Raw genomic sequence first — 27,209 nt, forward strand, 5'->3', positions numbered from 1 at the left:
GACCAGCCAGTGAAGATCATGTTCCCACAAATTAATTTAAAGTAACGAGTTTTTCCCTCATTCCTAATACTTAAGTTAATACTCTGGGTTAGAACTGAAGGGTCACCAGACCCTAAACATTAACTTTGATTTCTCTCCACAGCTGCTGCCAGACTTTCAGCATCTGCAGTTTAGAACGAGGGTAGACTTTAATGGTGAGGTGCCCGTGTGTTTGTGAAATCTTGGTTTATCAGTGATTCTCAGGTTATTTATTGTCAAAGGGGGTCCTTCAGAAATGGATGAGGAAGCTGTTTTCACCATTTCCTCACCTCAGTAAGGGAACCAGCCAGATCTGCACTATTCCCACCCCTCCATTATTTCACACAACCTAGGCCCTTTCTCAAATCAGTTATCCTTAATCACACAGTCTTCAGTCAGCATACATTTTATTAATCAATAAAGTTGAGTGTGAATATTACATTCTAACATTTACACAAAAAAGTCAAAGCAAAACTAGTCAGTTCTTGGTTTGTGAAATCCTTGAGACTGGGACATTGAATAGTTGGGATCGGGATTTTACACAAGACTCCCAAAAGTGGGGTCTGTTTTAATGAGGGGAAATGTCAAATTGGTTAAAAAAAACAAACTGCTACGTGCTACATGATTGCCACCCTCTGGTGTTCATTCACTGTACATCAGACCAATCACCTGGTATACTAGATAGACAGGGGTCTCCTTGGCAACATGATCCCTGGACAGCTCTAGCCAGGGGGGAGTGTCCTCTCCTCCCACTCTGTCTCCAAACTCAGTGCGACCTGTCATTGGAAACAAACCATAATTGCAGCTCATCTAGCCAGGTGTATGGGGGATTGGTGGGGATTAAGGGCCAGACATAGCAGTTTTATGGGGGCTAATATCCCACTTTACAGGGTTAGGAAGGAGGCAGCAGGGAAGAGATAACAATAGGAAACACAGAAGATGAGACAGTGGGTTTACACCATTTCAAGGGACTGGAGATTCTGCTTTAAACAAGTGCTCCAGATTTGAACACTGCTAGTTTCTCAGTTGACAAAAATCGGTTTATCACACCACAGTCTGTAATGATATCACATATCAAAATACCACAAATACTGCCGATGAACAAATCTGTTTGCCTTCACAGCTGTCAAGAGCTAAAGGGTTTACTGAGCAGCAACAGGGGAACACACTGCCCTTCCTGTCTTCACTGTGCCCCTATCAGCTCTGATCCAGCTGCCGGTACAGTTTAATGGTTATTAACTGAACCTCAGGATCTCCACTCCTGAGGTCTAGGGCTTCAAGCATACAGTTCAGAGCTGACTTCAGCTCCCCCCTCTCTATGTGCTCTCTGCCACATTTTACCAGCATCATGTATTGATCCAGCTCAGAGTCCTTGCTCAGCGTATGTGTATCGAGTACAGATGGCTCAACCATCTTAGTGTAGGTCTCCACCTGTTCATTTGAGCCAAGCTCTGGCTCAAAGGTACTGGACTGCTCTTCCTCACTCCCAGTCATCATGCTGCAGGACTCAGGGACTCCCTCATCACTGCTAGCTGCTCTTAGCTCTGGGCTCTGCCTCTCAGAGGATGCTTCCTCCATGGAGTGATTGCCTGGCTGATATTCACTGGGGTCTGCAGTCTGCTCAGTCTCTCCTTCCCCTTCAACATCACTGTGGCTATTTACTTGCTCTTCCTCCTCCTCCTCATTGTCATCACCTTCAGCAGCAGCAGCAGCAGCCATATGGTCAGGAATTTCCTCATCCAGGTCATCCACATCATCAATAGCCAAGCCAATGGCAGATCGCCTGGAAGCTACTGAGCGATTGCCGCTCCTGTCCAGGAGAGTCGGAAGGGGAGAGTAAAACCCTTTCGGGGTTGAAGCAGCAGCCACACAGAAAGCCTGGAGTTCTGGACTAGTTGAGGACAGAACAGGAAGTTGCTCCAAGGCGCTAGGTGAATGGACGTCACCATTGGTTTCCTCCTCACTGTCGCTGATGATCACTTGGCCGTGAGGTTTCTTCCAGGGTTGGAGAATGCATGAGTCATCTTCAAGACTCGTACCTCTGAGGGACGCTGGGTCCTCCCCTTGTTGCTCAGCAGACTGTGTTGCCTCCATATCTCCATCCGACTTGGCTTCAGTCACAGACAAAGGTTCCGCTTCAGGTCCCTGCTCCTCACAATCGGGCTTCACCTCCTTGTCCTCCTCCATGCTCTCCTCCAAGACCAGGTTGAAATCTGATTCAAACAAGGCCTTGGAGCCAGGGGAGTTAGCCACAGTAGTGGACAGCTCTGTCTTGGACGTGTCACTTTGACACTCAGTGAGAAATTGTTCCTCCTCAGGAGTATTGCTGTCAGTATGTGACAGAGAGCTGTCTAACACCATCACACTGTGATTTTGTTTGTTTGTCTCAATCGGCATGTCAGCTAACCTGCTGCTCAGGTTGAGCACCTCATTGGCCATGTCATTGTCGACTGGCTCTGTTAAATCCACTGTGACTGCTGGGGACCGAGGGGCAATGGTGCTTTCATTCAATACTGACAATGTGTTGATGTTGGAGACTGGCTTCAGTCTTGTACTGCCTTCTCGTCTGCCTGCAAGAGCAAAAACAAAACCCCCAAGGGGGTAAATGGATTAAAAAAAAACACATTTTAAAGCAAACAACTGTCACAGGTTCCTTTTCCCATAAGACACAGCAGCAGGAGGCTAACTGGCCCATAACTCTGCTCAGTCATTCATGGAGATCACAGCTGCCCTGAACATCCTCAATCCACTTTCCTGCCTTTTCCCCAAAACCTGATTTAAAATATCTCTCTCAGCCTCCAATGCACAGAGACAAGAAATTGCTCCTCGTGTCTGTCTCCAATGGGTGACCCCTTATTCTGAGATGATGCCCTGCTGATCCTGGATTCTCCCACAAGGGGAAAACAACATCTCCCCTGTCAACATCTCCAAGAAACTGAGATAATGGGAACCGCAGATGCTGGAGAATCCAAGGTAACAAAGTGTGGAGCTGGATGAACACAGCAGGCCAAGCAGCATCTCAGGAGCACAAAAGCTGACGTTTCGAACCTAGACTCTTCATTAGAAAAGGGGGATGGCGACAGGATTCTGAAATAAATGGGGAGAGAGGGGGAGGTGGACTGAAGATGGAGAGAGGAGAAGATATGTCGAGCTGAAGAGACCACAAGAGAGTTGCAGTGGGAGAGAGATCGCCTGAGGTTGGTCCGGAGGGTAAATTCTTCAGGTTAGGCATCCTGGAAGAGGCTTCACAGTGAGGTTAAAAAATTGTGATCAGAGATAATGGGAACTGCAGATGCTGGAGAATCCGAGATAACAAAGTGTGGAGCTGGATGAACACAGCAGGCCAAGCAGCATCTTAGGAGCACAAAAGCTCCCCATCCCCCTTTTCTGATGAAGGGTCTAAGCCCGAAACGTCAGCTTTTGTGCTCCTAAGATGCTGCTTGGCCTGCTGTGTTCATCCAGCTCCACACTTTGTTATCTCCCAGAATCTTGTATGTTTCAATAATATTGACAAAACAAACATTCTTGCCAAAATACATGACCTCGCATTTTCCCACATCCAATTTCCCCACTTATTTTCCCCCAACTTACTTAACGGGCCTCCTCTGTCATCCTCACCACTTGTGTTCCCACCTACTTCTGTATTTGCTGCAAATTTGGCAATAATATATTAAGTTTCCCCATCCATTTTGAGAGTGTATATCATAAATAATTGTGGTTCCAGAACTGATCCCTGTGACATCTCTTTAGGTACAAGTTGCCAGCCTTATCAAAACTGACTATTAGTTCACAAATCCTCTATCCATGATAATAGGCTATCTCCATGGGCTCCTATTAAGTAACCCATGTGTAGTTCCTTTTCAAACACATTCTGAAAATCCCAATATATTTTCCCCTTGTGAGAGGCAACGATGAATTGCCCACAAAGTTGTGGGTCAGACTGGGAGAAAGACAGCAGATTTCAGGGAACCAAGTAGGGTGACTGTCTGTGTGGAGTTTGCACATTCTCCCAGGGTCTGCGTGGGTTTCCTCCAGGTGCTCTGGTGTGCAGGTTAGGTGGATTGGCTATGCTAAATTACCCATAGCGTTCAGGTAGGTGTAGACACTAGGTGGGTTATGGGGGAGGAATGGGTCTGGGGCGGGATGCTCTGAGGTTCAGTGTGTTGTGCCGAACTGTAGGGTTTCTACGATTTTAAAACAACCAGTGATGATTTCATGGTCACCAAAGAAACTAGCTTTACATTAATTTATGCTGGTGGTTGCAATGTGAACACATACCCCCAGAGCATTAACCTGAGCCTCTGGAATTCAATGACACTACCACTTCAGCGCCTCACCTTTCAGTAGATACTAACTCAGTTTTATAAATCAGCCTTTATAAATCTGAGGTTAAGTTTTCAACCCAACTGTATGTAGAAGAGATACACAGGCAAGGGGCAGACCCAGCATGTTCCCACTGAATGATGAACAGACTATAGGGGTTGAATGGCCTCCTCCTATCCTATCATGATCACAACTGGAGCTGGAAGCACTGGAGTAGGGAGAGGCTACACCTCAGGCTCCTGTTCGATCCATACAGACATTTGCTGTCAGAGATGGAGGATGGGAGTGAAGGGCTTACATGACTTGGTCAGTCGCCCAGACAACAGCAGCATAAACAACCAGCCATACTCTCACAGCTGAGGATGAGGCAGTACCTGGAAGAGGATGAGAGTCTCGTGGTCTGTTCAGCCAGGCAGCTTCAGTATTGGCACGAATATTTTCAACCAGCTGCTGCTGGAGTTGGGACCCGGCTGCCACCAGTTCCTGGGCCTTCTGCACTCGCTGCTGGATGTAATTCTTGGACTCGGGATCGTTCTCCTCGTCGGGGGCAGTGTCCCGGGAGAAGATGAGGTCATGGTCTGTCACTCCAAACATCTCCAGAGTGTGTAGGAAGGTGAGGTGCTGGTCTAGGATGCTGTCTGTACGTCTCTGACTGGCGTGCATGGACTGTAACTGCCTCTGTGTGCTTGATACCCGAGGGTCCTCCAGTATGAACAGCTCCCTCAGCTCCTGGCTGCTGAAGTAACGATAGGGATTCTTTTTCTCCCCAATTGACTGGCGAACCAGTGAGTCTACCCAAATACAGAGACAAAGTCACAGAGTTAGTCATTCCCATCATGCCCAAAATGCTCTTACTATTACTTAAGTTAATATAAAATAAAGAATGAGAGAACGTGACTTAAAAATTAGGTCTCTTGTTTTGGACAGAGATGAGGAATTTCATAGGTTTGTCTTCCCCAGAGAGCACTAGTGGCTCACTTACTCAATATATTGCAGATTTTGACTAATGTGGGAATCAAAGGTTGTAAAGGGACGGACAGGAAAATGGAACTGAAAGTGCAGTGAAATCAGACATCAATCTTATCAAATAGTACAGCAGGCTCAAAGGGACAGAATGGCCTCATTCCGTTCTAAACAATTGTTTCAAAGTTAGCAATCCATAACGAGTGCAATCTTCAAGACTCAACACAGCATGAAATGTTACTGCTTTTCATCTTAAATGCTGCAGTAAGGCATGTAACAACACTACAGCACACCCAGCACTCTTCATTTTTTCAGCAACAAACTATTGTGAATATCAGAAATATCTCAAAGCTTTGGGAGAATCTGGAAACAGAGTGAGAACAAACAGCAAATATGACAGGTCAGAATTTGCTGCAGAGCTAAAACCCTTGATTCCCCTCCTGATTAAAAATCTGTGTTTCAGGCTCAAATATACTGAATGACCCAGCCTAGACAGCCCTCTGCTGTAAAGAATTCCACACATTCACTCCCCTCAGAGACAGGAAATCCCTGCTCAGCTCCGTCTTATGAGTGATACCTTATTCTGACATTATGCTCTTCTGGTCCTAGACTCTCCCACAAGGGAAAGCACCCTTTCCACACCTCCCCTGTCAAGTTCCCCTGTGAAGAAAAGTGACGAGGATTAATGAAGGCAAGGTTAGATCACATGGAATACAGGGAAACCTAGCTATTTGGATACAGAAGGTAGGTGCTGGTGGACGGTTGCTTTTTGGACTGAATGCCCATGACCAGCGGTGTGCCACAAGGATCGATGCTGTGTCCCCCTCTTATCCGAATCATTTATATAAATGATTTGGATATGACATAGGAGGAAGGGGTAGTAAGATAACAAAATTGGAGGTGTAGTAGACAGTGAAGGTGGCTATTTCAGAGGACGAGACCATGTTCAGATGGGCCAAGGAGTGGCAACTGGAGTTTATTTTGGTTAAACATGTGGTGCTACATTTTGGTAAGACAAATCATGGCAGCACTTGTAAGTTAAATGGTAAGGTCCTAGAGAACGTTACTGAACAAAGTGATCTTTGAGGGTAGTTTCATAGTTGCTTGAAGGTGGAGTCACAGATAGACAGGGTACTGAAGGTGGTGTTTGGGAGAGGTTAGTGATTTGGAGTACAGGAGTTGGGATTTGATGTTGCAGCTGTACAGGACATTGGTTAGGCCACTTTTAGAATACTGCATTCAATTCTGATATGGAAAGATGTTGTTTAAATTTAGAGTTCAGAGAAGATTTACAAGAATGTTGCCAGGATTGGAGGGTTTTAACTATAGGGAGAGGCAGAATAGGCTGGGGCTATTTTCCCTGGAGCATTGGAGGCCGAGGGGTGACTTTATAGAGGCTTATAAAATCATGAGGGACATGGATAGGGTGAATAAACAGGGTCCCCCCCCCCCCAGGGAAGGGGAGTCCAAAACTAGAGGGGCATAGATTTAAGGAGCGAGGGAAAAGATTTAAAAGGGACCCGAGGGCAACTTTTCCCACACAGACGGTGGTGCATGAATGGAATGAGCTGCCGGGCAAGTGGTGGAGGTGAGTACAATTACAACATTAAAAGGCAGCTGGATGGGTATATGTATAGGAAGGGTTTAGAGGGATATGGGCCAAATGCTGGCAAATGGGACCAGATTAATTTAGGATACCTGGTCGGCATAGATGAGTTGGACCAAAGGGTCTGCTTCCATGATATACATCTCTATGACTTTATGAATAATGCTGAGGGCGTGGGTTCAATTCCTACACTGGCTGAAGTTATCATGAATGACCCTCCTTCTAAACCTCTTCCTTCACCTGAGAGGTGGTGACCCTCAGGTTAAACCACCACCGGTTGACTCTCTTGGATGACAGAGAGCCTGATAACCCCTTTTCGGACAGTTAGGAGGATGTTACGAGATTTTGAGGGATTTAATTGCAGAGTTAGCTTCTATCGAAGGGAATTACGACTACACCACAGCCTCTCAGGGAGAAGATCACCAGATCATTAGGAATAGGCCATTCAGCACCCCCTAAGCCTGTTCCGATGATCTCAGATCAGGGCTGATTTCTTGATTTTCGACTTCAACACCACCCTTCTCTCTATGCCCATAGTTTTTTTTGGGAATGGCGAAGGGAATGAAAACCTATCTTTGTGTCAAACGTACTCGATATATTGAGGGGTCACGGCTGTTAGAGGGAGAGAATTCTAACCATTCACGAAGTGCTGAATGAAGACCACCCCTCAGTCCGAGTTGTACCTTTGAAAATTTGCCGCCGGTATATCTTCTCCTCCACAGTTCCACAGGTCACCAGCCTGTAGATCACAACATTGTCAGTTTGACCGATTCTGTAAGCTCTGTCCACTGCCTGGGCATCTGTGGCAGGATTCCAGCTGGGGTCAAAGACCACCACACGGTTTGCTGCAGTGAGAGTGAGGCCAACGCCACCGACCTGGGTGGTGAGGAGGAAGACACAGTGGTCCTCTCGCTGTTGGAATGCCTTGATCCTTTTCTGCCGGTCTGGCAGTGCCATGGTACCATCCAGCCTCATACAGGGGAAGCTGCGGTTGGTGAGGATGCGCTGGATAATGTCCAACATCTTCCTTGACTGAGAGAAGACCAGAGTGCGTTTACCTTCTTCCCTCAGCTTCTCCAGCAAGCCCAGCAGAAAGACCAGCTTCCCCGACTCGCTGATCAGATCCTCGTCGGGCACACGGCTAATGTCACTCAAGGCATTATCGTCCACAGCCTCCCCTTCACAGCCACCAAGGCCCAGCTCATGGCAGATACAGCGAGACAGCAGCCTCGGGTGGTCACACAGCTTCTTCAGGTTGGTCAGCTGTACCAAGGGCGAACGCCGGGTTTGCAGCAGCTCTTGGATCTGGTCCGATGAGATGAACTTCTGGTAGATCTCCTCCTGGACACGGCTCAGGTAGACCCAGACAATCAGATCGTTCTTCCTGGTCAGACTTGGCATCTGGGCCTCGCAGTGAGAGCTGGACAGTTGGTTCTGCGAAGACTCGCGTGTCAGTTGCACATTCTCCTTGGTACGCCGCAGGAAGTAGGGCTCAATGATCCTCATGAGATTCTCAGAGATGCGCAATCCAAGAGCCTTCTCAGCCGGAGTGGCATCTTTCTCCCTGGCCCTGGTGATGGGGTTCTCGTATTGCATCTTGAAGGCCTTGGCAGTGCCCAGCAGAGAGCCCTGGCAGGTGAAGTCAAAGAGGGACCACATCTCCTGCAGATTGTTCTGCAGTGGTGTTCCAGTTAGCAGGATACGGTGCTTGGCTGGGATGGCATTGACACACTTAAAGGTCTTGGTGGACTTGCTCTTGATCTTGTGGGCCTCATCGAGTACCAGGTAGTCCCAGGTGAACTCACCACCATCCAGACTGGACAGTTGCTGCCAGTTGTTAACCACCATTTGGTAGGTAGTAATGACCACACCTGCTCTCTGTTGCACTCGCTCCAGATTTCTAGTCCTCTCAGCTTTCGTACCATGGAACACTACAAAAAAAGAGTCACAGGAGATCACCCCAAGCCGCTGACCACTCCACGCATTAACCAAAACAAAATCACTCCACCATCATTCCGAGGGTCAGCAACATACCATATGAGGGTTAGTGCTAAGGGAATGCCACACTGTTAGCAGCCCCTCACCTACAAGTTCACAAAACCCCCTCAGATCTGTAGAGTTCACCACAGTTACCACCCATTCATCCCACACTCACCCATAGTCTGTTTCCCCATTCAGAACCTGACAGTCTGACTTCAGTAACCGCACTCCTGACACTGAAGGTAGAGCATCCTGTCCCCCTTTCGTGTAATCTGCATTGTCCCCCGGCCCCCTCTCTATCCCTTAGACCCTGCCCCGACCTCCACTTCCAACAGGACTTTAATCCCCTTGGTCCCGGTTCCACCCTTCCTCTTGGCTTTGCTCCTGGCTGCACCCAGACCCCATCATTCTAACTCCACCTCCACACCCAACCCAAGGCTCAGCCGACTCCCCATTCTAACACACCCCCTCACACCAATGCCCAAACCGACACTGCCCGGGCCCCGCCCACTCATCCGCATGCCTCGCCCCCCCCCCCCACCAGACTCCACTTACCCCACGTCCGGCCACTGACTCCACCCACCGACTTCCTTCTCCCCCCCCGGGCACGTCCAACCCTGGACTCCACCCGCCCCTTCCACGATCCCGTTTTACCCCAGACTCCGCCCCTTCCACGACCTCGCTTTACCCCAGACTCCGCCCCCACCTTGGCTGCCCCCGCACCCTGCCGGCGCTGACCTCTGACCCTCAGGCCCGGCGTCCAGCGGCTGAACTCTGCGGCCCAGTTACAGAGGAGACTACTGGGCAGTACCAGGAGGCAGCAGCGGACCAGTTCGGCGTCGAACATGCCGGAGAGGAAGGCGATCAGCTGCACGGTCTTGCCGAGGCCCATGTCGTCGGCCAGGATGCCGCCGGGGAGACCGTCCCGGTGCAGGCGGTGCAGGAAGGCCACGCCCTGGCGCTGGTGCGGGTACAGGCGGAGGTAGAGGGGCCGGTAGAGCAGGAGGCCGGAGCCGGGCAGGGCGGTGAACTCATCCTCCTCATCCTGACCTTCCTCCTCCTCCCCGCCCTGAGCCTCGATTTCCTGCAGCACCTTCTCCAGCCTCTCGATCCTCCGGGACACCTTGCTGCTGCTAGGCCACACAGCCTGGGCCTCGCGTAGGATCTGTACGGCGTGCCTCAGCGCCCCGGACCGGGCCTCCTCCTTGGCACGCTTCAGGAGCTCCTGGTACCGGCAGAGGCGCTGGGGCGAGAGCTGGGAGCCGTCCTCCATCTCAAGCTCCGTCCGGCTGCCCACCACCACCGCCATGACCGTCCGCAGCGCCGCCGACCAACGGCCCTTCCCGCCACAAAATTCAAACCTGACCACGTGATCGCATGAGGCACCGCCCCTTAAGGCAGCCACGCCCTCCACCAGCGCGGATAGCCTCGACCCTAGCGCACAGCCACGCCCCTTCACTGGAAGTCCCGCCTTCCCAATCGCGCAGCACCGCCCCTTCAAGGGAACCCCGCCTCTTCGTGCGATGCCGCATCCGCCACCCACTCAGGACGGCCTCCACACGGAGTCCCGCCCACATGCCGCACAGCTCGGCCCCTTCATTGCGAACCACGCCCTCCGCACGCGGCTCCGCCCCTTCATCGGGAACCACGCCCTCCAGCCGTACAGTTGCCAGGTAACAGGTGAACCTCGATCAGGTAACCATCCTGGGCCAGAAATGGGTGGGTGGGGTCCAAAACCGTGCTATTGGGACACAACAGGACTTGGGGGTGGGCAAAAGCGGTTGGAAACAGGTCAGGAGGGGCAGAACCAGATGGGGGGGGGGAACAGGGTCACAAACAGGAGTTCACAAGTGGGGATAATAAAATGTGAGGCTGGATGAACACAGCAGGCCCAGCAGCATCTCAGGAGCACAAAAGCTGACGTTTCGGGCCTAGACCCTTCATCAGAGAGGGGGATGGGGAGAGGGAACTGGAATAAATAGGGAGGGAGGGAGGGAGGGGGAGGCAGACCGAAGATGGAGAGTAAAGAAGATAGGTGGAGAGAGTATAGGTGGGGAGGTAGGGAGGGGATAGGTCAGTCCAGGGAAGACGGACAGTTCAAGGAGGTGGGATGAGGTTAGTAGGTAGGAAATGGAGGTGCGGCTTGGGGTGGGAGGAAGGGATGGGTGAGAGGAAGAGACAGGTTGGACTGGTTTTGGGATGCGGTGGGGGAAGGGGAGATTTTGAAGCTGGTGAAGTCCACATTGATACCATTGGGCTGCAGGGTTCCCAAGCGGAATATGAGTTGCTGTTTCTGCAACCTTCGGGTGGCATCATCGTGGCGCTGCAGGAGGCCCAGGATGGACATGTCATCTAAAGAATGGGAGGGGAAGTTAAAATGGTTCGCGACTGGGAGGTGCAGTTGTTTATTGCGAACCGAGCGGAGGTGTTCTGCAAAGCGGTCCCCAAGCCTCAGCTTGGTTTCTCCAATGTAGAGGAAGCCACACCGGGTACAATGGATGCAGTATACCACATTGGCAGATGTGCAGGTGAACCTCTGCTTAATATGGAAAGTCATCTTGGGGCCTGGGATAGGGGTGAGGGAGGAGGTGTGGGGGCAAGTGTAGCATTTCCTGCGGTTTGTGGTGGGGTTGGAGGGGAGTGTGGAGTGAACAAGGGAGTCACGGAGAGAGTGGTGGGGATGGAAAAATGTCTTGGGTGGTGGGGTTGGATTGTAAATGGCGGAAGTGTCGGAGGATGATGTGTTGTATCTGGAGGTTGGTAGGGTGGTGTGTGAGAACGAGGGGGATCCTCTTTGGGCGGTTGTGGCGGGGGCGGGGTGTGAGGGATGTGTTGCGGGAAATGCAGGAGACGCAGTCAAGGGCGTTCTCGACCGCTGTGGGGGGAAAGTTGTGGTCCTTGAAGAACTTGGACATCTGGGATGTGCGGGAGTGGAATGCCTCATCATGGGATCAGATGCGGCGGAGGCGGAGGAATTGGGAATAGGGGATGGAATTTTTGCAGGAGGGTGGGTGGGAGGAGGTGTATTCTAGGTGGGGATGTTCGCCAATGATTGCACAATGTTCAAGCACCATTTGTGACTCCTCAGTTACTGAACCAGTCCGTGTTCGCATGCAACAAGACCTCGACAATATGAAGGCTTGGGCAGACAAGTGACATGCACACCACACAAGGACCATCACCAATAAGAGACAATCTAACCACAGACCCTTCACATTTAATGGTGTTACCATCACTGAATCCCCCACTTTCAACATTGTGGGGGTTACAATTGACCAGAAACTCAACTGGACTCACCACATAAACACACTGGCTACAAGAGCAGGTCAGAGGCTGCAAATACTGCAGCAAGTAACTCACCTCCTCGAAGCCTGACCACCATTGATAAGGATGGGTACAGCTCCGACAACACTCAAGAAGCTTGATGCTGTCCAGGACAAAGCAACCCCCGCTTGATTTGGAACCACATCCACAAACATCCCACTCCCTCCCCCACAGATGCTCAGAAGCAGTAGTGTGTACCACCTAGAAGAAACTGCAGAAATTCACCAAAGACCCTCAGGCAGCACATTTCAAACCCACAACCCACTTCCATCCAGAAGGATAAGGAGCAGAAGATACATGGGAACACCTGCCCCCTGCAAGTGCCCCTCTGAGCCACTCACTTTCCTGACTTGGAAATATATCGTCTGTTCATTCACATCGCTGGATCAAAATCTTCCTAAGGGCATTATAGGTCTACCTATAGCTCAGCTTGCTAATGTCACGAAGAATTAACAAGGTCCTTACTGCTCATATTTGATTCATCTAATCACCAGAATAAGTGCCTCAAAAAAGTTTGATTCACTAATTTTCACGAACTTTAGCTTGAAGACTACAAATACTTTGTAATGCCTCCCAGCTCTGAATTTGATTCAATCTCTGTTTCAGAGAGTGTCCTATTCACTGAGAAAGCCAAGGCTTCAGTTATTTGGTGCAGTCTCTCTTTGTTAACATGAGTAACGTTCGGATATTTGTGGAGTGTACTCTGGCTATCATCAAACCAGACGCTGTTGACAAAGAAACTGAAATCGAAGAAATTATCCTTCGGGCTGGGTTCAGCATATTGCAGGTATGGAAATTTATCACATTTTTAAATCTACAATTCCACAGCTTCGACCAGGGCCTCAGTCAGTGCTAAAACAATATCCACTGTCCCTCCAACAGTGTGGTGCTCCCACAGCCCTGACCCTCCAACAGTGCAGCGCTCCCTTGGCACTGATGCTCCGACAGTGCGGCACCCCCTCAGTACTGACCCCTCCCACAGTGTGGCATTCTGTCATCACTGACCTTCCACAACTCAATTCAAGATATTGTAAGTTAGAGAGAGCTGGATTGTTTCTGAGGCTGCCATGTGAGAGGCAGACTTCCCTGACAGTTAGATTAAAAACACAATACATCCTTTTTTCTCATTTCCATCTCCAACCTTCATTAGTCTGCCCTTTAAAGGGCTCACTGATGCTAAAATGTCACAAAGAAAAGGCTTTGTTTTCAGTCACGATGACCTTTAAAAGTCCTACATTTCTCAATGTGGGTAAGTGAAGCGAGTTTTGAGATCATTTTATGGGTTTCAAGTAGTGCTGAAGTTTGGAATGAGGGGCCCTGACATCAGAAGCTCCGCTGCAGTGCATGTGTCTGTGTGTGTGAGAGAGAGTGTACGTGTGTCTCTGTGTGCAAGAGTGAGAATGTGTGTCTGTGTGTGCAAGAGAGAGAGAGGGAGAATGTATGCGCAAGAGAGAGAGAGGGAGAATGTATGCGCAAGAGAGAGAGAGGGAGAATGTATGCGCAAGAGAGAGAGAGGGAGAATGTATGCGCAAGAGAGAGAGAGGGTGAATGTATGCGCAAGAGAGAGAGAGGGTGAATGTATGCGCAAGAGAGAGAGAGGGTGAATGTATGCACAAGAGAGAGAGAGGGTGAATGTATGCACGAGAGAGAGAGGGTGAATGTATGTGCGAGAGTGTGCTTTGGTGTCTGTGAGTGTGAGAGAAAGAATGCGTGTGTGTCTGTGTGTGCGAGAGAAAGAGTGTGTATCTGTGTGTGCGAGAGAAAGATTGTCTGTGTGTGTGTGCGAGAGAAAGAGTGTGTGTGTGAGAGAGAGTGAGTGTATGTGCCTGTGTGTGCAAGAGAGTGTCTCTGTGTGTGCGAGAGAGTGTGTGCTGTGTCTGTGTGTGCGAGAGAGAGTGTGTGATGTCTGTGTGTGCGAGAGAGTGTCTCTGTGTGCGAGAGAGAGTGTGATGTGTCTGTGTGTGCAGAGAGAGAGTGTGTCTGTGTGTGCAGAGAGAGAGTGTGTCTGTGTGTGCAGAGAGAGAGAGGGTATGTCTGTGTGTGAGAGAGAGTGTGTATCTGTGCGTGCGAGAGAAAGTGTGTGTGTGTGTGTGTGTGTGTGTGTGTGTGTGTGAGAGAGTGAGTATATGTGCCTGTGTGTGCAAGAGAGAGAGTGTGATGTCTGTGTGTGCGAAAGAGAGTGTGTCTGTGTGTGCGAGAGAGAGTGTGTCTGTGTGTATGTGTGGGACAGTGTGTGTGTCTATGTGTGGGAGAGGGGAAGAGTGTGTCTGTGCGGGGCAGAGAGAGACAGAGAGAGAGTGTGTGTCTGTGTGTGCGAGAGAGAGAGAGGGTGTGTGTGTCTGTGTGAGGGACAGTGTGTGTGTCTATGTGTGGGAGAGGGAAAGAGTGTGTCTGTGCGGGGCAGAGAGAGAGTGTGTGTGTGTGTGTATGTGAGTGAGTGAGTGTGTGTGAGAGAGAGAGATTGTCTATTTGTAGGGTGAAGACTGTGTGTGTCGGAGAGAGAGAGAAAAAGATAGGTCAATGTGTGAGAGGGGGGGAGTTTTGTTTTCCTTTATTCATTCACGGGATGAGGGCATCACTGACCAAGCAGGATTTATTGCACAGAGGGCTGTGCAGAGTCAACCACTTTGCTGTGGGTCTGGAGTCACATGTAGGCCCAACCAGGTAAGGATGACAGTTTCCTTCCCTCAAGGACATTAGTGACCCAGATGACCCCCTGACAATCTGCAATGGATTCATGGCCATCATTAGATTCTTAAACCCAGATATTTTATTGAATTCAAATTCCACCATCTGCTGTGGCGGGATTCGAACGAATGCCCAGAATGTTATCTGGTTGAGGTTGACTTGCTCACTGAGCTGGTAAGTTTGCTTGCAAATGTTTCCTCACCATACAGTATGTCATGCTGTAACATCATCAGTGCATCTCTGGTGAAGCACCAGTGTTCTGTCCCACTTGCTATTTATGTGTCTCAGTTTACTGGTGTGGGTGGTGTCACTTCCCAATTTGTTTTTCTAGATTAGTGGTAATACTATCAGGCCATTGCCTCCCCTTCTCATGAAAGTGAGTGTGTGTGCGTGAGAGAGTGGATTAGAATTGGGTTTATTGTCATCTGCTCACAGGAGTGCTGTGCAATGTTTATAAAGTCACTGCTTAAGGCCCATCTTATGTACAAAGGTGCCAAGGTCCAGAACCTGAGGAATAAATTAGAAAAATGAAGAAATACAAAGCTCAGCATTACAGTCATTCAAATGTTCTGTGTGTGGAATTCAGTGCATGTTTTAATTGTGCAACAGACATTAGTGACTTCAGCAAAAGTGCTCTTAAACAAGCAGCCTATTCTCTGTCACCCGGTTATTGCCCATGTCCAGGTCAGATTCAGTCCCAGCCTGCAGCTACCCCTGTGCCGAGACCACCCCACCACCCCCCCTGCCCAGGACATTTCAATTTGTTACTGCTGCAAAAAGGAACTTTTGCTTTTAAAAGTAAGGGAAAGAATCTCTAATCCCTGACCTGAACAATAAACCAAAAGTGACAGACAATCTCAACAGTGCATATCCCTCAGCATACAACAATTAGCTTCAAGTCCCAACTGTTCCAGAGCTGTGCAATAATGCCTCTGAACAGGTTAATTTGAAAATATCTGCAGCAATTAGCTTCGGGCTGACAGTTCAGCTGTGTTTACTTCGCTGCATTTGGAGTTGGTGGTCTAAAGTGGGGACAGTTTCATGTCAGCAAGCACAATAATTTGTCGTACATGCAGCATGACATACTGTAAGCAGGACCGTGAGTGAATGTTAGACTAAGGCAGTCCCCTCTCTCTTCCCCAGAGAAGGAAACTGCAGTTGAGTCCAGAGCAGGCCAGTGAGTTCTACGCTGTTCACAGCGGGAAAATGTTCTATCCCAGCCTGACAGCACACCTCTGCTCTGGCCCTTTGGTTGCAATGATACTGGCCCGACACTCTGCAATCAAACGGTGGAATGAGCTGCTTGGACCCATCGACAGTGAGAAAGCAAAGGAAACGCATCCCAAAAGGTCAGGGATCTCGAAGGGGCTGGAACTGTCCTGAGCAGAGGCAGCTGGTGAAGGGAGAACACAGCGGGAGAGTACAGAGGGCGTCCTGACACCCAGAATGGGCTGATATTTAGCAGGATGTCAGGGTGTTTAGGAGGGGAGCAGTATTTGGCAAGTTTGGGTATTTGGGTGGAAGACAGTATTTGGCAAGTTTGGGTATTTGGGTGGGACAGTGCTTGTTGAGTTGGGTAGTAAGGTAGGGGACAGTATTTGGTGAGTCGGTGTATTTAGGAGGGGGACAGTATTTGGCAGGGCGTCGGTGTATTTAGGAGGGGGACAATATTTGACAGGGCGTTGGGGTATTTAGGAGGGGGACAGTATTTGGTGAGTCGGGGTATTTAGGAGGGGGACAGTATTTGGCAGGGTGTCGGTGTATTTAGGAGGGAGACAGTATTTGGCAGGGTGTCGGTGTATTTAGGAGGGGGACAGTATTTGGCAGGGTGTCGGGGTATTTACGAGGGGGACAGTATTTGGCAGGGCGTCGGTGTATTTAGGAGGGGGACAATATTTGACAGGGCGTTGGGGTATTTAGGAGGGGGACAGTATTTGGTGAGTCGGGGTATTTAGGAGGGGGACAGTATTTGGCAGGGCGTCGGTGTATTTAGGAGGGGGACAATATTTGACAGGGCGTTGGGGTATTTAGGAGGGGGACAGTATTTGGTGAGTCGGGGTATTTAGGAGGGGGACAGTATTTGGCAGGGTGTCGGTGTATTTAGGAGGGAGACAGTATTTGGCAGGGCGTCGGTGTATTTAGGAGGGGGACAATATTTGACAGGGCGTCGGAGTATTTAGGAGGGGGACAGTGTTTGACAGGGCGTCGGGGTATTTAGGAGGGGGACAGTATTTGACAGGGCGTTGGGGTATTTAGGAGGGGACAGTATTTGGCAGGGTGTCGGTGTATTTAGGAGGGGGACAGTATTTGGCAGGGTGTCGGGGTATTTAGGAGGGGGACAGTATTTGACAGGGTGTCGGGGTATTTAGGAGGGGGACAGTATTTGACAGGGTGTCGGTGTATTTAGGAGGGGGACAGTATTTGACAGGGTGTCGGGGTATTTAGGAGGGGGACAGTATTTGGCAGGGTGTCGGGGTATTTAGGAGGGGGACAGTATTTGACAGGGTGTCGGGGTATTTAGGAGGGGGACAGTATTTGACAGGGTGTCGGTGTATTTAGGAGGGGGACAGTATTTGACAGGGTGTCGGGGTATTTAGGAGGGGGACAGTATTTGACAGGGTGTCGGGGTATTTAGGAGGGGGACAGTATTTGGCAGGGTGTCGGGGTATTTAGGAGGGGGACAGTATTTGGCAGGGTGTCGGTGTATTTAGGAGGGGGACAGTATTTGATAGGGTGTGGGGGTATGTAGGAGGGGGACAGTATTTGACAGGGTGTAGGTGTATTTAGGACGGGGACAGTATTTGGCAGGGTGTCGGGGTATTTAGGAGGGGGACAGTATTTGATAGGATGTGGGGGTATTTAAGAGGGGGACAGTATTTGACAGGGTGTAGGGGTATTTAGGAGGGGGACAGTATTTGACAGGGTGTTGGGGTATTTAGGAGGAGGACAGTATTTGACAGGGTGTCGGGGTATTTTGGAGGGGACAGTATTTGACAGGGTGTCGGGGTATTTAGGAGGGGGACAGTATTTGATAGGGTGTCGGGGTATTTCGGAGGGGGACAGTATTTGACAGGGTGTCGGGGTATTTAGGACGGGGACAGTATTTGACAGGGTGTCGGGGTATTTAGGAGGGGGACAGTATTTGGCAGGGTGTCGGGGTATTTAGGAGGGGGACAGTATTTGGCAGGGTGCCGGTGTATTTAGGAGGGGGACAGTATTTGATAGGGTGTGGGGGTATGTAGGAGGGGGACAGTATTTGACAGGGTGTCAGTGTATTTAGGACGGGGACAGTATTTGGCAGGGTGTCGGGGTATTTAGGAGGGGGACAGTATTTGATAGGATGTGGGGGTATTTAGGAGGGGGACAGTATTTGACAGGGTGTCGGTGTATTTAGGAGGGGGACAGTATTTGGCAGGGTGTCGGTGTATTTAGGAGGGGGACAGTATTTGACAGGGTGTCGGGGTATTTAGGAGGGGGACAGTATTTGACAGGGTGTCGGGGTATTTAGGAGGGGGACAGTATTTGACAGGGTGTCGGGGTATTTAGGAGGGGAACAGTATTTGGCAGGGTGTCGGGGTATTTAGGAGGGGGACAGTATTTGACAGGGTGTCGGTGTATTTAGGAGGGGGACAGTATTTGGTGGGGTATTTAGGAGGCAATGGTATCTGGCGGGTCAGTGTATTTGGGTGGGGGGGAAGACAGTATTTGGCAGGGCTGTGTTGAAATACAGAACCATGGGTCAGTTTCCTTGTGATGCTGTCTCGGGGTTTTAGTATGAAGAGAAAATGAATGAAGATTATTTTGGTTAATGACACTCTTTAGTAATGAATTACTGCTTCTAGTTTAAGGGCAATCTATGGAACCAATAAAATTAAGAATGCCTTGCACGGCAGTGGCTGTTTCAACACAGCAGAAAGGGAGATTAACTTCATGTTCCCAAATGGTGAGTTCTTGCAGAGTAAATCATTCTTTATTTCTGTGTTAATCTGATGGAGGTTGTGCTGTGATCCAAGTCACTGCTCTCTCTGTATCTTCCCAGATCCCATAGCTCCCATTCACCACGGAGAACCTGAGCAGGGACAGGCCTGTACTGGGAACAGGAGGAGGCCTTTCAGCCCCTCATGTCTGATAACACAGGAGCAAGAGTTGGCTATTTAGCCCGTGTCAAGCCTATTACATAGGTGGAGGCCACTCAGCCCTTCAGTGAGACTATCCCAGTTATTGATGTCAATGCTGCTGCGCTTGAAGGAGAGTTTCCATCTGTCTTTGTCCTGGAAAGCTGGACATTTGTGAGCTGAGAAAACAGGAGCATGAGAGGGTTCCAGCCATGGGGACAGTGTCCATTCCATCAGAGGTGGAACCACTCCAGTCTGTTCAAGATGCATTCCTGAAACATACGCGTAGAGTCACTGGATAAGGAGCAGGAATCTTCATTTATTCCCTTCTCTATATTGCAACATCATTGAGAGAGAGTATACTGTCATAGAGTCGTACTGCATGGAAACAGACTGTTCAGCCCAACCCATCCATCCCCACCAGATTCCTAAGTTAATCTGGTCCCATTTGGCAACATTTGGTCTCTATCCCTCTAAACCCTTCCTATTCATGTACCCATCCAGATGCCTTTTAAATATTGTAACTGTACCAGTCTCCACCACTTCCTCTGGCAGCTTGTTCCTTACACGTACCACCCTCTGTGTGAAAACGTTACCCCTCAGGTCCGTTTTAAATCTTTCCCCTCTCACCTTAAACCTGCGCCCCTCTAGATTTGGACTCCCCCACCCTGGGGGAAAGACCTTGTCTATTCACCCTATCCATGCTCCTCATGATTTTATAAACCTCTATCAGGTCACCCCTCAGCCTCTGACGCTCCAGGGAAAATAGCCCCAGCCTATTCAGACTCTCCCTGTAGCACAAACCCTCCAACCCCAGCAACATCCTCGTAAATATTTTCTGAACCCTTTCAAGTTTCACACCATCCTTCCTGTAGCAGGGAGACCGGAACAGAACACAGTATTCCAATGTCTAACCAATGTCCCGTACAGCCACAACATGACCAACTCCTACATTCAATGCACTGACCAATCAAGGCAATGGTACCGATTGAGACATTTCTGCCAGAGCTCTGAGCTCGCTGCTCACAGACCCAGGGAATAAACTACCAGTGATTACTTTCATCCTGGTCACTATCAGATTCCTCCATTTGGATCCACCATTGACAGGGTGTAAGGAATCAGGTCACAGACCAGGCATGGAGGAGTTTCGATGGGCTGAATGGCCCACTCATGCCTGCTCCTTGTATTGTGTGCCCTGGCTGGTCTGTACTAACCCCAATGCACCACAGTCGCTATCCACCCCCTCCAAACTCTGGGAAGAGTGTGGCCAGCTGGTAAAGTGTAGATTTGGATTGTGATATGGTTCTCCCTCTAGGAACCGTTGCTGGACATTACCTTGTCCTTTTAGCATCTGATCAGCCTCCACCTTTCTGTCTGCCCAACAGTCACCATTGAGCCCTTTCCTGCTGGCCAAGCTGCTGAAGATTACCTCAGCAAGTACGTCAACCCCACCCTGCTGACCGGCCTCACGCAGCTGTGCAAGGAGAAACCCTCCAGGCCCATTGTAAGTACCTGTCTTTTACTGGGGGGGGTGACTAGGGGACATGGGGGTATAGTGGGTGTGGGGGGCTTGGGAAAGTGGGGGCGTGGGGGGTGGGGGCATGAAGATAGAGTGGGTGTGGCGGGCTTGTGGGCATGGGATGTAGGGGGCATGGGAATAATGTGGTGGTGTAGGGGGCATGGGGATAGAGTGGGCATGGGGAGGAATGGGATAGTGTGGCCATGTGGGGTGGGGGTATGGAGATAGTGTCAGGGGGGTAGGGGGTATGGGGATAGTGTGGGGGTCTAGGGGATAGGTGGATAGTGTGGGGGGTAGCGGGTTAGTGGGGGGTGTAGGAAGTATGGGGATAGTGGGAGAGTAGAGGATCATGTGGTGGGGTATGGGGGATATTGGGGAGTGTATGGGGATGGTGTAGGGGGTATTGGGATTGTGTGGGTGTGTGGGGGGAAGTGTGGGGTGGGTAGGGGATATGGGGATAGTGGGGTGGTATGGGGATAATGGGGGTTATGGGGATAGTGGAGAGCTGTGTGGGGATAGTGGGGGGCGTAGGGGGATAGTGGGGTGTATGGGGATTGTCGGGGGGTGAGGGATAGTGGGCGGGTAGGAGAATATTGGGGGTTAGGGGGATAGTGGGGGCATTAGGGGTATAGTGGGGGGGTGTAGGTGGATAGTGGGGGGCGTAGGGGGATAGTGGGGTGTATGGGGATTGTGGGGTATAGGGGAATAGTTGTGGGGTACAGGGATAGTGGGGAGGGTCGCGTATTGTGGGGGGGGGTGGGAGATAGTGTGGGGGTTAGGGGTATAGTGGGGTGTAGGGGGGATAGTGGGGTGTAGGGGGGATAGTGGGGTGTAGGGGGATAGTGGGGTGTAGGGGGATAGTGGGTGGGGTTAGGGGATACTGGGGGTACAGGTATTTTGAGGGGTTAGGAGGATATTTCGGGGGGGTATGAGTATAGTCGAGAGCTTGGGGGATAGTGGGGAGGTGTGGGTATAGTCTGGGGAGGGTAGGGGGATAGTGGGGGTGTAGGGGGTTAGTGGGGAGTGTATGGGGATAGTGAGGCGTATGGGTATTGTGGGTGGGGTCGGGGGCAGGTGGGGGGTTAGCGGGATAATGGGGGTGTGTGTATATAGTCTGGGGAGGGTAAGGGGATGGTGAGGGGGTATGAGTGTAGTCGAGAGCTTGGGGGATAGTGGGGGTTTGGGGGATAGTGGGGGGGGGTCGTGTATAGTGGGGGCTATGGGTATTGTGGGTGGGGTCGGGGGCTAGTGGGGGGTTAGTGGGATGGTGGGGGGGTGTGGGTAGAGTCTTGGGAGGGTAGGGGGATAGTGGGGTGCGGGGGCGGTGGCGAAGGGGGCAGAGAGGTGGCCAGTGGTGGTTTAACCTGAGGGTCAGGTGAGGGACCAGGTTGGGAAGTGGGATCTTTGTGGTGCAGGAATCGAACCACTGTCTGATGGCATCATTGTGTACCAGCCCCCTGAGCTAACTGACCAAAAAGAACTCACCCCCCGCCCACTCCCCCACCGGCCTCCCAATTCTGGGAATACTTAGCCCACGGTATTAAAGCCTTGGTTCCAGATCACCGAGCCACAAAGTCAATTGTCAACTCTTTCCTTGTTTTGTAAAAATCCCTGCTCCCAACTTCCCATTAACCTTCTCTGATCGCAGGGGAAATGCCCCTGCCCCTCCAGTCATCCTGGGTTATAATGTTCCTATCAGGAACTTTGAAAGACCCAGGCAAGGAAAAAACCCACTGTTCAATGAGCCGGAGTAAACATTGGGCCAAGACAGAATGGGGCCGAAAGGGCACCACCTGCCCTGAAAGGGGCTGCAGTTCTGTTCTATGAAGGAACTGAAGCCAATTAAAGCTAAAAACAGTCAGTCGTACATAAGCCATCGGCCCGGCCCCTCGCTCAGTGGGGGACGAGGCCCCATCGGCCCGGCCCCTCGCTCAGTGGGGGACGAGGCCCCATTGGCTCATCTATGTAGGGCGCTGGGTGGACAGAGAGCACATGGTAATGCCTTCCTGGTTTTGTTTGCTGTTACAGAAATGGCTGGCAGACTGGCTCCTGCAGCATAACCCCAATGGTCCTGCTGTGAATGAGGGTGAAGTGAAGGAGCCTGAAGCGTGTGTCTTCTGATCCCGGGAATATGCCCACTCTGCCAGGAATTAATCTGACCATTCCACTTCAATCCAGGACCTTAACATCCTTCAAAAAATGACAACCGATTAATAAATTTCTAAATGACTCCTCGTAATAAATTCCTGCTCTCGGTTGATCTTTCTTGAGTAATTTTCACGATGAAGTGAAAGGGTCAGACCATCTGAAACAGCCGGAAAATTGATGTAAACACAGGATGTGGTTTATCAGGTCATATTATCCCACAACGGAAACTGGGGCCTGCATCCACACAGAGGCGAGTTTTCTGTACCACACCGGACGGCAGGACAAACGTTGTTTGGAAGAAGATTCGCTGTGATGACAGAGGGACAGGTAACCTTCATTCTGCATGGACCTTGGACCATGCCAACCTCGACCCCTCCCCAGGGGCTGTACCAGGTCACATGACTAGTATTTCAAAAGAATAGCAAGAGGTGACACCCAGGTTTACCGAGCGATATGAATCCCACAGCCAATATCCCTGAAACCTGACTGAAAACAATGCTGGATGAAGTTGTGACGATGAACAGCCTGTCCCGGGTCAGTACACGCTCCCATTGACTGTCCCGGGTCAGTGCGCGTTCCCATTGTCCGTCCCGGGTCAGTGCGTGCTCCCACTGTCCGTCCCGGGTCAGGGCGCGCTCCCACTGTCCGTCCCGGGTCAGGGCGCGCTCCCACTGTCCGTCCCGGGTCAGTACACGCTCCCTCTGTCCGTCCCGGGTCAGTGCGTGTGCGCGCTCCCACTGTCCGTCCCGGGTCAGGGCGCGCTCCCACTGTCCGTCCCGGGTCAGTACGCGCTCCCACTGTCCGTCCCGGGTCAGTGCGCGCTCCCACTGTCCGTCCCGGGTCAGTGCGCGCTCCCACTGTCCGTCCCGGGTCAGTGCGCGCTCCCACTGTCCGTCCCGGGTCAGTGCGCGCTCCCACTGTCCGTCCCGGGTCAGTGCGCGCTCCCACTGTCCGTCCCGGGTCAGTGCGCGCTCCCACTGTCCGTCCCGGGTCAGTGCGCGCTCCCACTGTCCGTCCCGGGTCAGTGCGCGCTCCCACTGTCCGTCCCGGGTCAGTGCGCGCTCCCACTGTCCGTCCCGGGTCAGTGCGCGCTCCCACTGTCCGTCCCGGGTCAGTGCGCGCTCCCACTGTCCGTCCCGGGTCAGTGCGCGCTCCCACTGTCCGTCCCGGGTCAGTGCGCGCTCCCACTGTCCGTCCCGGGTCAGTGCGCGCTCCCACTGTCCGTCCCGGTTCAGGGCGCGCTCCCACTGTCCATCCCGGGTCAGTGCGCGCTCCCACTGTCCGTCCCGGGTCAGTGCGCGCTCCCACTGTCCGTCCCGGGTCAGCGCGCGCTCCCACTGTCCGTCCCGGGTCAGCGCGCGCTCCCTCAGTCGGTCCCGGTTCAGGGCGCGCTCCCGCTGCGTGTCCCAAGTCAGCGCGCGCTCCCGCTGCCGGTCCCGAGTCAGCGGAGCATCACGTGTTGACAACTCCGAAAGTCTGCGCATGCGCCTTGGCAGTAGCACGGAGTGCACATGAGCGCTGTTCAAACGGTCTCTGACCGCCACGTGACCGTTGGCCTAGCGACGGATCTCAGGGTGGGGGAGTCTTTCCCTGGGGGTGGGGGGAGATGTCTGTCCCTGGGGGGGGGGGTCTGTCTCTGGGGTGGGGGGAGATGTCTGTCCCTGGGGGGTGGGGGTCTGTCCCTGGGGGGAGTCTTTCCCTGGGGGTGGGGGGAGATGTCTGTCTCTGGGGTGGGGGGAGATGTCTGTCCCTGGGGGGTGGGGGTCTGTCCCTGGGGTGAGTCTGTCCCTGGGGGTGGGGGGAGATGTCTGTCCCTGGGGGGAGGGGTCTGTCCCTGGGAGGGTGTGGGTGGGATGTATCCCTGGGGCTGGGGCTCGGGTCTGTCCCTGGGGGATGTGTGCTGTGTGTGCAGGGACTGACCGGGGAGGGGTCTGACTCGGGGAAGGGTCTGTCCGGGGAGGGGACTGACCGGGGAGGGGTCTGACTCGGGGAAGGGTCTGACTCGGGGAGGGGACTGACTCGGGGAGGGGTCTGACTCGGGGAAGGGTCTGACTCGGGGAGGGGTCTGACTCGGGGAGGGGTCTGACTCGGGGAGGGGACTGACCGGGGAGGGGACTGACCGGGGAGGGGTCTGACTCGGGGAGGGGTCTGACTCGGGGAAGGGTCTGTCCGGGGAGGGGACTGACCGGGGAGGGGTCTGACTCGGGGAAGGGTCTGACTCGGGGAGGGACTGACTCGGGGAGGGGTCTGACTCGGGGAGGGGACTGACTCGGGGAGGGGTCTGACTCGGGGAAGGGTCTGTCCGGGGAGGGGGACTGACCGGGGAGGGGTCTGACTCGGGGAAGGGTCTGTCCGGGGAGGGGACTGACCGGGGAGGGGTCTGACTCGGGGAAGGGTCTGACTCGGGGAGGGGTCTGACTCGGGGAGGGGTCTGACTCGGGGAGGGGACTGACTCGGGGAGGGGTCTGTCCGGGGAGGGGACCGACCGGGGAGGGACGGGTCTGACCAGGGTGGGCCCTGACTCAAGGACAGTCCTGACTCAGGGACGGGTCTGACCAGGGAGGGGACTGACCGGGGAGGGGACTGATTGGGGAGGTCCTGACCAGGAAGGATACTGACCGGAGTGAGGAGTGTCCGGTGTGAGGAGTGACCAGAGTGGGGACGGACCGGGGTGGGGAGAGGTCAGGTCGGAGTGTGGACTGACCGGGAATGGGAGAGGTCGGAGTGTTGTTGTCAATCCAGGCACTCGAGGAGGTTCATGATACCAAGAGTTGGATTGGGCATGTTGTCCTGTGAGGAAGGGTCGGAGTTGGGGCACCTGAATGAAATGAATAAGTTTCTGACTGGTCTGAATGTGGTGGACGTGAGAGAAGTATGATTCCTGTTGTATGTGAGCCTAGATTAGGTGCAGGCAGCAGGGGGATAGTCGGAGGGGGTGGGGGGGCGCATTTCAGGACAGCGAAGAGCACTGTTTCCTCTGAAAGGGTTGTGTGATTTTGGAAAGTCTCTGCCTCTGAGGCTAGTGGTGTGGGGTGGGGGCTGGGGATCATTGAGTATTTTTACAGCAGGGATGGCCAGATTCCGGAGAAATGGGAAGGAAATCAAGGATTTTTATCAATGGTAATGTGGGATTCAAAACCTAACCAGATCAACCAGGAGCTTATTGACTAACTCACCGCCCCCCCACCGCCCTTCATCCCCCTGTCCCTCAACTCCCCTGTCCCCTATTCCCTCACTTCCTCACTCCCGTGTCCCTCAATTCACCTGTTCCTCCTCTCTCACTCCTCTGTCCCCCACTCCCTCACTCCCATGTCCCTCACCTTGCCTGCCCCCCTATTCCCTCACTCCCCGGACCCCTATTCCCTCACCTCCTCGGTCCCCTATTCCCTCACTCCCTGGTCCTCCACTCACTCACTCCCCTGTCCCCAAACTCCATGTCCCTTAACCTGCATAACCCCTCTCTCTCATGCCCTGTTCCCCCCCCATTTCCTCATTCCCCAATCCGCCACTTCCTCACTCCCCTGATCCCGACTCCCCTGTCCCTCCCCCCCCATCACTCCCCTCTCCTGCTCTCCTCTGTCCCCGCCATCACTTCCCTGCCCCCCTCTCCCTCACTCCCCTGCACCCCCCTCCCCATCTTCTCTGTCCTTCACTCCCCACTCCACCTATCCCTCATTCTCCACTGCTCTCCCTCACTCCTAATTGCTCTTCCTCCGCACACCCCCGTCCCTCACTCCCATGTCCCTCACTCCCACTCCTCTGCTCCCTGACAATCTTCCTCCCCCGCCCTTCTCTGCTGTCCCCCTCTCGCCCCGCTGTCCCTCTTTACCCCTCACTCCCATCTCCCCCTCACTCCTGTCTTCCCTCCTCCCTCCCCACTCCTCCCCCTCCCCTTGCCTCTGTCCCCAATTCCCCCATGCTCCGCTCCCCCCATCCCTCATTACCCTCCGGTCCTTCACTACCTTCACCCCTCACCCTCCTCTCTCCTCACTCCCTTCTCCCCTGTCCCTAACTCCCATATACCCCCTTACTTCCCTGTCCCTCCCTCCCCCCGTCCCCCTTCCCCCTTGATATTCTCCCCCCCCCCCCCCACTGCTGTCCCTCTCACCCCCTCGGTCCCTTCTCCCCCCTCCCATCCATGTCACCTCACTCCCCCCGCCCCTCACTCCCACTCCTCCGCTCCCTGACAATCTTCCTCCCCCTCCCCTTCTCTGCTGTCCCTCTCTCGCCCCGCTGTCCCTCTTTACCCCTCACTTCCATCTCCCCCTCACGCCTGTCCTCACCTCTCCCCACCCATGTCCTCTCACTCCCTCTGTACCCCCCAACTCCTCTCTCTCCCTCACTCCCCCCGCCCCTCACTCCTGTCTCCTCCTCTCCCCATCCATGTCCCCTCACTCCCCACCCTCCCTCACTCCCCTTTCCCCCTCACTCCCCCCTCTACCACTCACTCCCCCTAGCCCTCACACCCCCCTGTCCCTCTGCAGTAACTGCCTGCGATGGCCCATCGGAAGCTGAAGGATGCCAT

At 52.6% G+C, this 27,209-nt stretch overlaps 2 protein-coding genes across 7 annotated transcripts; one reads left to right on the forward strand and one right to left on the reverse strand.

The window, feature by feature from the left end:
* Window positions 1-408: 408 nt before the first annotated feature.
* On the reverse strand, window positions 409-10,223 carry LOC125446553 (DNA excision repair protein ERCC-6-like). 2 transcript variants are annotated; one of them, XM_048520219.2, is made up of 4 exons: window positions 9,629-10,223; window positions 7,594-8,841; window positions 4,716-5,132; window positions 409-2,588 (listed from the first exon to the last, which is right to left on the reverse strand). In XM_048520219.2, exons 1-4 carry the CDS (start codon window positions 10,197-10,199, stop codon window positions 1,216-1,218), a joined length of 3,609 nt encoding a protein of 1,202 aa, XP_048376176.2. In that variant the 5' UTR covers window positions 10,200-10,223; the 3' UTR covers window positions 409-1,215. The 2 variants fall into 2 exon arrangements, with proteins under 2 accessions (XP_048376176.2, XP_048376177.2); XM_048520220.2 differs by lacking the exon at window positions 9,629-10,223 and adding an exon at window positions 8,945-9,053.
* On the forward strand, window positions 9,643-27,195 carry LOC132206219 (nucleoside diphosphate kinase homolog 5-like). Of its 5 annotated transcripts, none has more exons than XM_059639555.1 (7): window positions 9,643-10,585; window positions 11,979-13,001; window positions 16,046-16,251; window positions 18,745-18,845; window positions 20,403-20,521; window positions 22,565-23,218; window positions 27,142-27,161. In XM_059639555.1, the coding sequence occupies exons 2-6, from the start codon at window positions 12,885-12,887 to the stop codon at window positions 22,655-22,657; spliced, it is 636 nt and encodes a 211-aa protein (XP_059495538.1). In that variant the 5' UTR covers window positions 9,643-10,585; window positions 11,979-12,884; the 3' UTR covers window positions 22,658-23,218; window positions 27,142-27,161. The 5 variants fall into 5 exon arrangements, with proteins under 5 accessions (XP_059495538.1, XP_059495537.1, XP_059495539.1 ...); XM_059639554.1 differs by having other exon boundaries at window positions 12,821-13,001; XM_059639556.1 differs by having other exon boundaries at window positions 9,643-10,563; window positions 12,821-13,001.
* The last annotated feature ends 14 nt before the right edge of the window (window positions 27,196-27,209 follow it).

The sequence above is a fragment of the Stegostoma tigrinum genome, chromosome 34 (genome assembly GCF_030684315.1).
Source record: "Stegostoma tigrinum isolate sSteTig4 chromosome 34, sSteTig4.hap1, whole genome shotgun sequence".
NCBI classification, from domain to species: Eukaryota; Metazoa; Chordata; class Chondrichthyes; order Orectolobiformes; family Stegostomatidae; genus Stegostoma; species Stegostoma tigrinum.

Excerpts from the sequence above, each read along its gene's own strand:
- LOC125446553 (XM_048520219.2), bottom strand. The coding sequence starts at position 10,199 with ATGGCGGTGGTGGTGGGCAGCCGGACGGAGCTTGAGATGGAGGACGGC. Across the intron at positions 8,842-9,628 it reads GCCGGGCCTGAGGGTCAGAG|TGTTCCATGGTACGAAAGCT; the intron begins GTCAGCGCCGGC and ends CTTTTTTTGTAG. Across the intron at positions 5,133-7,593 it reads CCGGCGGCAAATTTTCAAAG|ACTCACTGGTTCGCCAGTCA; the intron begins GTACAACTCGGA and ends GTATTTGGGTAG.
- LOC132206219 (XM_059639552.1), top strand. The coding sequence starts at position 14,735 with ATGTGTGAGAGGGGGGGAGTTTTGTTTTCCTTTATTCATTCACGGGAT. Across the intron at positions 18,846-20,402 it reads TAACTTCATGTTCCCAAATG|TCACCATTGAGCCCTTTCCT; the intron begins GTGAGTTCTTGC and ends TCTGCCCAACAG. Across the intron at positions 20,522-22,564 it reads AGAAACCCTCCAGGCCCATT|AAATGGCTGGCAGACTGGCT; the intron begins GTAAGTACCTGT and ends TTGCTGTTACAG.